This window comes from Heteronotia binoei, chromosome 6 (genome assembly GCF_032191835.1).
Source record: "Heteronotia binoei isolate CCM8104 ecotype False Entrance Well chromosome 6, APGP_CSIRO_Hbin_v1, whole genome shotgun sequence".
NCBI classification, from domain to species: Eukaryota; Metazoa; Chordata; class Lepidosauria; order Squamata; family Gekkonidae; genus Heteronotia; species Heteronotia binoei.
In genome coordinates this window covers 122,115,264-122,125,958 of record NC_083228.1, presented here as the reverse complement: position 1 = coordinate 122,125,958, position 10,695 = coordinate 122,115,264, and the positions used below count along the sequence as shown (strand labels likewise).

The following is a 10,695-nucleotide window of genomic DNA, read 5'->3' as shown; positions in this document are numbered from 1 at the left end:
TTTCTTCGAAAAGCACATCAGCATATTTTCCTTTCTCCAGTACTAGAAGCACGGTACAGTCAGGAGCACTGTAAAAGAATCTCATTTTTAAATACTTTTAAAAAGCAAAACACAACCAACAGTGCAGGGTTGGGAAAAAATTGTTTCCGCCCGGTTTCGAACCGGGGACCTTTCGCGTGTTAGGCGAACGTGATAACCACTACACTACGGAAACTTACATGCTCGAAGGATTCAAACTATCATACATAAAGGTTTCAGTTGTGGGTGTTATACTGTTGTCTTATACCCAATATTTTAAGACATTCGTTCTTGGCGCTGTATAAATAAATTTTTATTTACCATACCAAGCCAGCCTGCAAAAACTGGCATTGCACTTCCAGTCACATTGTTCGCTTGCAATACTTTATCCACCACAAAGCGCTCAGCCTACCTCTTCATTCTCTTTTTTGATCTTTTATTTTACTATTGCGTATTTTGGGGGCGGGTTACAAATATCATAAACAACTTCCCAACTAAAGCAAAGAAAGCATCAGAACAAAGTTTTGAGTCCAGGAGCGCAGCACCTTTAAAACCAACAATGAATGTACAGGAGATACTATTATAAACTCATATAGTAAGCAAACTGTATGAATTTTATCACATCTGCCCTCTAAGTGTGTATGTATATATGGTGTATAAGTTTTCTTTGACGAACTATCTTCTTGGTTTTGTGGGTATGAAATAATTTATAAAATGAAATTGTAAAATAAATTTAAAAACTCAACAAAGTTTAATTCTGAGTATGCTCACTTCTTCAGATGCATGGAAATAGACTTCGCCAAGAAGCGCGTACAAGGCGGCCCACCTGAGTCGAAAAGAAAGCATCGTTCATCGATCTATTATTTCCAGCTTTACGGTCGGATAGAAGGCGGCTGTTGCCGGATGTTCTTGCTATCTCCTCATTCTTTTCTGCTCTCTTCTTGCGGTTTTGGAAATTGCAGGACTAGAGATGGATATGCTGGTAGGGCAATTCTGAATCAGCAGCCAGAATAATGGAGCTGGTCTGAGCTCGCTCCGCAGCTGGGAAGCTAAGCCGGGAGCCATCATGGTTACCCACCTGAATATTTGCATTTAGTTCCATTTTGCTTAATTTATCCTATCTCTACCAATATACAGCTGACCAATTCAGGGGCTCTGGTTGCACTGGAAATCCTATTCAATGCCTGTATGGCTTTTGAAATAATTTCACATTCTTTGTAATCATATTAAAAGTAATTACCTTTTAAAAAACAGTTATCCTATGCAGATACTTGTATGTTTCCTGTATATGGCAAATAGCAACTCTAGGAACAGACTGAAATCACTAAAAACATAACTGGGGGAAAGGATTTAAAAAAACAAACCTCCACATGCCAGAGTTTTGATCTGGATCAGGGGTCTGTGGCTGCTATTTCTTCATTGTTGTTGTTTTGTAAGAACATGGTCAATTCACGAACAGATATCTCAGCAGTGCATCTTGTTTGCAGCTGCTGAATTATGTGGCCAGTCATGGAGTACAACTAGTGTAGCCAAATTTCAGGTGGGGCCTATAAATCTCTTGGAATTACAACTGATGTCCAGGCAAAAGAGATCTGTTCTCCTGTAGAAAACGACTACTTTGGATAGTGGACTCTATAGCATTATACCGTGCTGAGGTCTCTCCCATCCCCAAACCTCACCCTCCCCAAAGGCTCCATCCCCAAATCTCCAGGAATTTCGCAGCCTGGACTTGGCAACCCAAAGTACAAACCTGATTACACAGTTGAATCTGTGAGTTACAATACAAGCAGAATCTTTCTTTAGCGCAATCTGAGTTCAATAAAATTTCCCACTCTTGTTACTCTAGAATTCTCTGTTTAATGTGTCTGTTGTTCCAACCTATCATAAACTATCAGCAGGCTAATGACAATATTTTTCAAAAATTTCTCCAGTGTGTGCAAATGAGGAGACTGCTATTCAAACTGTAACACATTCCTCCATTGTATGAAGATCAGAAGAGCCTAGCAGGATCAAAGCAAAATGATCCACCCAATCCAACATTACTTTCTCTAGAGTGGCCAACCAGGAAGCGTATGATGGCAACACCCCACCAATTAATATTTCTGTTCATCTCCCAGCCAAGAGATTGGGACAACCATAACCTTATAGTGTTCTCCTGCTGTATACAAAAAGGAGCAGAAATTCTCCTCCATTACAGATTTCTTACCTAAATAAACAGTCAGAGCCTCACCAAAGTTAGATGCAAAGGTATCATAGCAACCCCCAGGTCATAATAGAGCAAGCCACCTATGCCTGGGAAGATTGTTAGGCTGACTCTTCCCCCAACATAAGGCAGGGCCACTGAGGGTCAAGCACAAGAACCAGCAGGCACGGACCCATCACCCAGGGATGGGTGAGTTGCCACCAGCGGTTGTGATAGACAATGGCTCAGGTCTGCTCAAGGGTGGCGTTGCTGGGGACAAGGAACCACGGGTCACCTTCACCAACTTGATCGGTCGGCCCAAGGCCAAGTCTGTGATGCTAGGCGCTGGCCAGAAGGAGTTCTACATTGGAGACGAGGCACAAGCAAAGCGAGGGATCCTCTCTCTCAGGTATTGAGACTACATGGGGGACTGCCTGCTATAGCCGTCTGGAAGGAGCAAACCTGGGAAACAGAACAAAGGGAAGCAACTTTCTTAACGTAAGAGCTGGAGGAAAACCAGAATCTACTTGTGACAGCAGCAGTAGAAAAGAGCCAAAGTCCAGTAGCACCTTAAAGGCTAACAAAAATATACCCTGCCACAACTTTTGTTCGTCTTTAAGGTGTTACTGGACTCTTGGTTTTTTCTACTGCTGCTGACAGACTAACACGGCTACCCATCTGGATCTATTTTGTGACAGTAATAATAATAATACCTTTTATTTATATCCCGCCCTCCCTGCACAAGCAGGCTCAGGGCGGCTCACAACATATAAGTGCAATACAATAAAATCATACATAGCAATAAAATCATCATAAATCAATTTACAAGTTACATTAAAATTAACATTAAGGTGCTAAAACAGATCTTTCATAAGTTAGTAGGAAAAGTTCAGAAGGAAAAAACATATACAGCGACACTATCTTAACTCGGTATGGGTGAAGGCTATTTTGAAGAGGTAGGTCTTACAGGCCCTGTGGAATTGGTCTAAACATCGCAGGGCCCGTACCTCCTCCGGGAGTTCATTCCACAGCAGTGGGGCCGCAATGGAGAAGGCCCGATCCCGGGTGGTTTTTAATCTGGCCTCCCAGTGTTGATATGGTAGCCAAGATGCAGAAAGGGAGGTTAGGGTTGCACTAAGTTCACTGAATATGTTTAATAGAGATCTTCTTCTTTCATGGGAGTAAGGGACTGGTAGGGTAGCCTTGAACAGATTTATACTCTTCAAACCCATCGATGCCCTAACCTGAATGGCCCAGTGTAGCCTGACCTCATCAGATCTCAGGAGCTTAGCAGGTGTGAGCAATAGGCTGTGGTCTCCCAAAAGAGACCCCCCCCCCAGAATTACTCAGTAAGGACTGTACATCATGAATAACCTTCTGTGATGGACTATTTGGCAGTTTGTCGAATATTGCTAGGAATGGGGAATTTATCCCAGAGACTTACAAAGAGCCAGGCATGAGGCTCTGGATGCACATTGCACACATACAGCAACAGGCAGGAAGTGTTATGTCGCAGTCACCCCTCATCCCTGGCCAGTCCTCACCACAGTGAGAAAGCCAGGAAGACAAAGGAAAAGCTATTTTTAGAGGGAGAGTGGAAAAGGACAACACACCTTCTTCCAAGCCACCATTACTGCAATGCAGGCACATCATATGTCCACAGAGGAAGTCATGTCTATGCATATGAACTGTCGCTAGCACAGATGAAAGGAGACTACACCAATGGTGCCAGGAACTCATCAGCAAGTCAATACTGAACATCAGAACCAGCTGCAAACTGGCCATGTCCATTGTTTTTCCTTTCCTCCCTTTTGTCTTGCTAAAGGTTTCCAAGAGGTGTTACAAGTAGTTAGCACATGAACCCCAATTTCTCACATGGTAAACAGAATCCTGGTCTTCATTGGTCCACCCTGGGAACCAATCCAGGCAGCAAGGATCAGGTATCCCATCAATCTGGGATACCCCTCCAAAGGGCATTGTCCCCTCCTGTAAGGCAGGAAAATGTACTATTTAAGGTCCTGCACAGAGGTGTTCTGGGTTCTGTCTTGTTGGTATCTCTACGTATTGCCAGCAGACATAACCCCCATACCTTGATCAAGTATTGGGACCCTTGTCCCTTTGGTAGGATCTGCTAGTCAGTTCTTGCTACCCTGCCACCCTCCTTACTGCTGTTGCTTCTCTTCAATTAGCATTGCTGTCAGATGGCCATCTAGCCTCTGTTTAAAAACCTCAAAGGAAGGAGAGCCCACCACCTCCTGAGGAAGCCTGTTCCACTGAGCCAGAAGCTCTTCTGATTTAATTTCTACCCATTGGTTCTGGTCTGACCTTCTGGGGCAACAGAAATAATTCTGCGCGATCCTCTAGATGTCAGCCCTTCAAGTACTTGAAGATGGTGATCATATCACCTCTCAGCTGCTTCATCTCCTGGCTATTAAGTTTGACTTCAGAGCCTCCCCCAGTGAGGTAACATTTGGCCTAAAATTTGATGGGAAGCCAAGACCTTTATGGCTAGTTTCCCACATTTGGAGTGTCCACCCAAGCCTTCACAATCAGGGAGCCAACATGGCGCCCTTTGAGACAGCAGCTATTCATTATTTAATTTCTTCCTTCTTCTTATCTTCTATGGCTTTTGTTCCCCATGCTATTCTTCCCCATTGCTCTCACACAACTTCTGTCTCCTCCATGGAAGCAACTTTCTTGTTCCCTGGCTCCTGCCTGTCCTTGTTTATGTGTCCTGCATAATTCTTTCTCTCTAATCTTTTGTTTTCTTTCCCTCTTTCATAGAGTTTTCCCTTCTGCCTTCCTCAGAAACACAGGGCCAAAATATAGGATGCATGCATATGGGTCATGTCACTGGTACTCAGCTAGTGTGAGAGCCAGCATGGTGTTGTAGTTAAAATGTTGGACAACAGACACCCTGTGGTGTAGGCGGAGCTGAGAGGGCTCTCACAGCAGCTGCCCTTTCAAGGACAACTCCTGTGATAACTATGGCTAACCCAAGGCCATTCCAGCAGCTGCAAGTGGAGGAGTGGGGAATCAAACCCGGTTCTCCCAGATAAGAGTCTGCACACTTAACCACTACACCAAACTGGTGAGCAATTGGCACCTCAATCACAGGAAAGCTTTTTCTGCATCATGCTGTACACACACACACACACAGCCTCCAAAGAACACAGCAGCTGTGACTAGGTACCAGTCACCCACTGAGAAGCAATTGTGTGTGTTGTGAGTTAAAATGACCCAGCAGTGGGTAATGCAAAAGACCTCTGCTTGAGAATAGCTGCTGGTCTGAGTAGACAACACTTACTGTGGTGGACGGACCAATAGTCATATGGCAGCTTCACATGTTCATATGCAAGACAGAGGATGGGGCAAGACCCTAGTTCTTTCTGTATTGTTTACAGCAGTGTTTAATACATGAAATTGGAATGGTAGAATTCTTTATCCCCACCACTACTATTTCAAGATTAAAACATAAGATGGCTAGTCCAGGGGTGGCCAAACTTGCTTTACATAAGATCATAGAAATAGGTGTCAGATGTTTGAGAGCCCCAAGACAGGAAGGAAGGAAGCTTTAAATGCATTTTCCAAGCCACCAGCTGACCTGGCTTGGAGAAATCTTTAAAGAGACAAATGCCTTCTCCAAGCTGGCTGATGGGGTAGTGGAGGCTTCTAGAGCCACACAGCTTTGTTCTTCTGAGATCATTATTGTCTCCAGTGGGTTTAGAAAGGCATATCTCTAGGTTCACACTGTTAAAGTCTGATTCAGTGCATCACTTGCAAAACAAGTTTCAAGTAGGCAGGACTTTTTTTGAGCAGGAACACACAAGAATGCAGTTCTGGCTGGCTTGGCATCAGGGGGTGTGGCCTAATATGTAAATAAGTTCCTGCTGGGCTTTTCCCACAAAAAGCCCTGCATGAAACATTGGTGATGTCAGGGGTGTGTGGCCTAATATGCAAATGAGTTCCCGCTGGGCTTTTTCTACCAAAAAAAGTCCTGCAATACAGTGTACTAGCTTGAGCACCAAGTACAGATAGCAGATTGATAGACAAATAGGGTTGCCAATGCCAAGTCCAATTCAAGAAATATCTGGGGACTTTGGGGGTGGAGCCAGGAGACATTGGGGGCGGAGCCAGGAGCAAGGGTGTGACAAGCATAATTGAACTCCAAGGGAGTTCTGGCCATCACATTTAAAGGGACAGCACACCTTTTAGAATGCCTTCCTTCCATAGAAAATAATGAAGGATAGGGGCACCTTCTTTTGGGGCTCATAGAATTGGACCCCCTGGTCCAATCCTTTTGAAACTTGGGAAGTATTTTGGGGAGAGGCACTAGATGCTATACAGAAAATTTGGCACCTCTACCTCAAAAAACAGCCCCCCCAGAGCCCCTGACACTCGTGGATCAATTCCCCATCATTCCCTATGGGAATCGTTCCTGGAGGTGCATAATGGCTGTGGGGGTGGAGCTTACCCCGCTGGCCAGCTGGCTCGGGGAGGGCGGAAGCCTGTAAAACCAGGGGATCCCCCGCTGGGACCTGGGGATTGGGAAGCCTATAGACAAACGGAAAACAGAAGAAAGATTAGGTGTCGCCCTAAGCCCCTATACTAACTTATAGCTTTTGGCCTGCATAACCAGATGACATTCTCCTCCCCTTGGAATCCTCCTCCCCTTAGGAATTTTCCAGAAGAGGTTTGCTCTTACTCTTTCCTTCTCCACTCCCATCTTTTTCCTTAGCCAGACCTGGTTCTCAAAACTAAGTAGCGCATTCCACTGCCCGACCTTGGGAGAGAAAAGGACCAATTCCCTATCCAGGTGCATCTGTTTAGCCTGATTGGGCCTTCAAGATAACCCCTAGGTGGAATGAGGGTACAGTTGCATCACATTGCCCCACTTTATTTTGGGTAATTCACAGGTCAGCTATGTCTGCCTGTCTTGGAAGCACAGCATTTCATCAGCCTTCACATACCAGACATACCAGTGAAAACTTGTTTATTTATGCAGTAATTTAGCCAAAGATGAAAGCTCAGAACTGGTTCCAGAAACTATCTTTCCATGCTGCTAACTGGAAGCTGTGGTGCTCAGCTTAAGAGTCAGGGAAACATGAAGGAAGAAAAGAAAATTCTTTATGAATCATGCCAATCCCATGCAACTTCACATTCGCACCATGGTCCTCCAGGAATTAACACAAGCTGAAGCATCCTAAAAATGTGCTTGTATCTTCCAAAACCATGACTCTCTAAACATTTCAGTGACTGAAAAAAATCAGTGGTCAGAGCCAGCATGGTTTAGTGGTTGAAGTGCTGGACTAGGGGACCTGGGAAGACCCAGGTTCAAATCCCCACTCTGCTAGGAAAGCTTGATGGTGACCTTGGAACTGATACCCTCTCTCAACCTGACCTACCTCACATGGTGGTTGTCAGGATAAAATGGAGAAGTGAAGAAAGTTGTAATCCACTGCGTCACCATTGGGAAAAAAATGAAATAAATCAATAAAAATGAATCTGGTGGCTCAGAGGCAGTGATATGTGACCTTGCAAACTTACCCTAGTAAAACTAAAATTTAAAAATCACCTTTGTGTCAAAAGTACAACTGCAGGAGTGCCCATTGGATAAGAATATATTTTGTACTGTGCAATCCACTTCCCACTGAACAAAATTTGGAAGGTCGTCATCTGAGGTCCTTCTTCATGTGCTCTCATCATATGATGGTAGGCAGCTACAACAGAGAGGCCTTATTTATAGCACTGATATTGTTCTGGAATTCCCTCCCAAGGAAGGCCCGCAATGCCCCATCTCTGACAGCCTTTAAATACTATTATTTGTCAACTCTGTAGATAAAAAAGGCATTTCCAAAATTTGTTCAGTACATATGAACAATGAAGACAAAATCACCAAACAGAGAAAGCTGGGGGAAAACACCCAATTTTGCAGCGCTATAGTTTTGATGCAATTTGTTTTGGAAATCTCATGGTCCCTTAAAAGAATCACACAGAATGTACTGGGGAGTGAGGGAGGGTTAGAAACTGCTTCTATGGGCTGATGGTTATCAGGAGAGTTCTTGTATGACATGTATTCAGTTTCAACCCTCGTTATTTATCCCTATCCTAAATACATCCCTTGGGAGTATATTCCTTCAAATCAGTTTGACTTGTTTCAACACATTGTTGATAGATCCAAGTAGGCAGCCATGTTGGTCTGAAGTAGTAGGAAAAAATAGGAGTCAATAGCACCTTTAAGACCAACTTAGTTTTATTCAGAACGTAAGCTTTCGTGTGCTCTAAGCACACTTCAACAGACGAGGAATCCGGCACAGTGAGCAGTGAACAGTGAGACACTGTGCTGGATTCCTCATCTGATGAAGTGTGCTTAGAGCATACGAAAGCTTACATTCTGAATAAAACTAAGTTGGTCTTAAAGGTGCTATTGACTCCTATTTTGTTCAACACATTGTGTTTAAGATGGCGGCACCTGGTGGCTGAAACCTGTTGTGAGGCACTGTCTGAAATGCTAAGTGTGGTCTGTTCTGGGCCAAACTTTGATTGGGAACACCACAAGAATAAGATGTGGCAGCCCTCTGCTCATGCTAGTTTTGCCTCCTGCAAAAACCAGTGGTGGGGACACACACTATTTGTCCTTTTAAGGGAAACTTACAGATGATTATCAGTACATGTAAGTTTTCCCAAGCAGCCCTTAATGCTCCATTTCAGGTCAGGAAAATGGCACTGGGAGATGGCTGAATCATCTTTTCCTCACAACCTGTGAATCTGATCCAACCGAGCCCACCCTTGCTTGGGAACTGAATTCCCACTATGGTCCACATACAGGCAACCTATGTGTCCTCTACATGACTATGTAACAATGAATCAGCCTCTAGCCTACTTCAGAGGGCTGTTGTTAGGTCCAAACAGAAATCATTTATGCAGCTCTGAGCTCCTCAAAGGTAGGATAAAATGGATAGAAAGAGCTTGTTTGAGAAGGGTGGGATATAAATGTGAATGAATAAATAAATACATAAAAATAAATAGTAACAAATAACTGGGAAGTTACTATTATTTATGTAGTTACTACAAAAAAAGTTTTTATTTTCACTGAGTACTTGTGAACATTGAATGTGTGACTGGAAAATGCTAATGCATGACCAAGTAACAGAATACACATATTTTGTTTTATTCTCACTATTGTGCAATAGATACCCAGTAGAACATGGAATTGTCACTTCTTGGCCAGACATGGAGAAAATATGGAGGCACGTTTATGACGATGAATTGAAGTTAAACTCTTGCACAAGACCAGCATTGTTAACGGAGGCGCCGCTCAACCCACTGGCTAATCGTGAACAAATGACAAGATTGCTCTTTGAAAAATTTGAGGTGCCAGCTCTCTATGTGGCCATCCAAGCTGTGCTGGCACTCTATGCTGCAGGCCTCACCACTGGTTGCGTGATGGATTCTGGAGATGGTGTCACTCACACGGTACCAATCTACGAGGGCTACTGTTTGCCTCATGCAGTTCTCCGGCTTGACCTAGCAGGACGAGATCTCACAGACTACCTCATGAGAATTCTGAGGGAAAGTGGAGTTGCCTTAGTGAGCACGGCTGAGAGGGAAATTGTGCGAACCATAAAGGAGGGCTTGTGCTATGTGAGTCTGAACCCTGAGGAGGACATGGCTAAAAAACCTAATGAGATAGAGAAAACCTGGAAGCTGCCTGATGGACAGATCATTAAAGTCCACAATCAAATTTTCCGCTGCCCTGAGACCCTTTTCCGTCCATCTAACATTGGCATGGAGGCCCCTGGAATTGATAAACTCCTTTTCAACACCATCATGAAATGTGACATCGACTTAAGGACAACCTTGTATGCCAATGTACTCCTTTCTGGTGGTTCCAGTCTCTTTCCTGGGATTAGTGACCGCTTGACAAAGGAGTTGATTCGCATGGCTCCCAAGGACACAGAGGTGATGGTCAACGCACCCGCTGACAGAAAGATCTCTGTCTGGATGGGAGGTTCCATTCTTGCTTCTCTCTCTGCCTTCCAGGAGATGTGGATTTCCAAGGAAGAATATGCTGAAGTTGGGCCCAATATAGTACACAGGAAATGCTTCTAGATTCCTGTTGCATCGAAACATTTTTATTTAAAAGCGCCGTGGGGAAGAACAGAAAAGTCATGCCATCCTCAGTGAAACTCAAAGCATTGCCGCTTTCTGAAAGATGAATAAAAGTAACAATTTCAAGCATACTTGTTTCCGAATACAGCTCTGTGAATGTCTTGAATTGAGTGCTGCTTTTCTATATTTAGAGTGCTGGGATATAGGAAACCATATGCAATTCTCACAAATCTCACTTCATTTTGTCCAACTTCTTCTCTTCAGCAGAGAATTCCCAAATCTGTGCTTTTAACTTGTTTGGAAATATTTTTCTTCCTGTATTAAACAGGGCTGGTGTGGGAACAACACCAAACAGTTGCTCTGGGAGATATATTCCAGAGAGG

General features: G+C 43.9%; 1 protein-coding gene and 1 non-coding gene across 3 annotated transcripts; one reads left to right on the top strand and one right to left on the bottom strand.

The window, feature by feature from the left end:
* Positions 1-141: 141 nt before the first annotated feature.
* TRNAV-AAC (transfer RNA valine (anticodon AAC)) lies at positions 142-214 on the bottom strand. The gene has a single exon. It is a non-coding gene; the product is annotated as a tRNA-Val (tRNA).
* Positions 215-2,337: 2,123 nt separating this feature from the next.
* ACTRT3 (actin related protein T3) lies at positions 2,338-10,441 on the top strand. Of its 2 annotated transcripts, none has more exons than XM_060242479.1 (2): positions 2,338-2,609; positions 9,394-10,441. In XM_060242479.1, the coding sequence occupies exons 1-2, from the start codon at positions 2,407-2,409 to the stop codon at positions 10,310-10,312; spliced, it is 1,122 nt and encodes a 373-aa protein (XP_060098462.1). In that variant the 5' UTR covers positions 2,338-2,406; the 3' UTR covers positions 10,313-10,441. The 2 variants fall into 2 exon arrangements, with proteins under 2 accessions (XP_060098462.1, XP_060098463.1); XM_060242480.1 differs by lacking the exon at positions 2,338-2,609 and adding an exon at positions 7,002-7,116.
* The last annotated feature ends 254 nt before the right edge of the window (positions 10,442-10,695 follow it).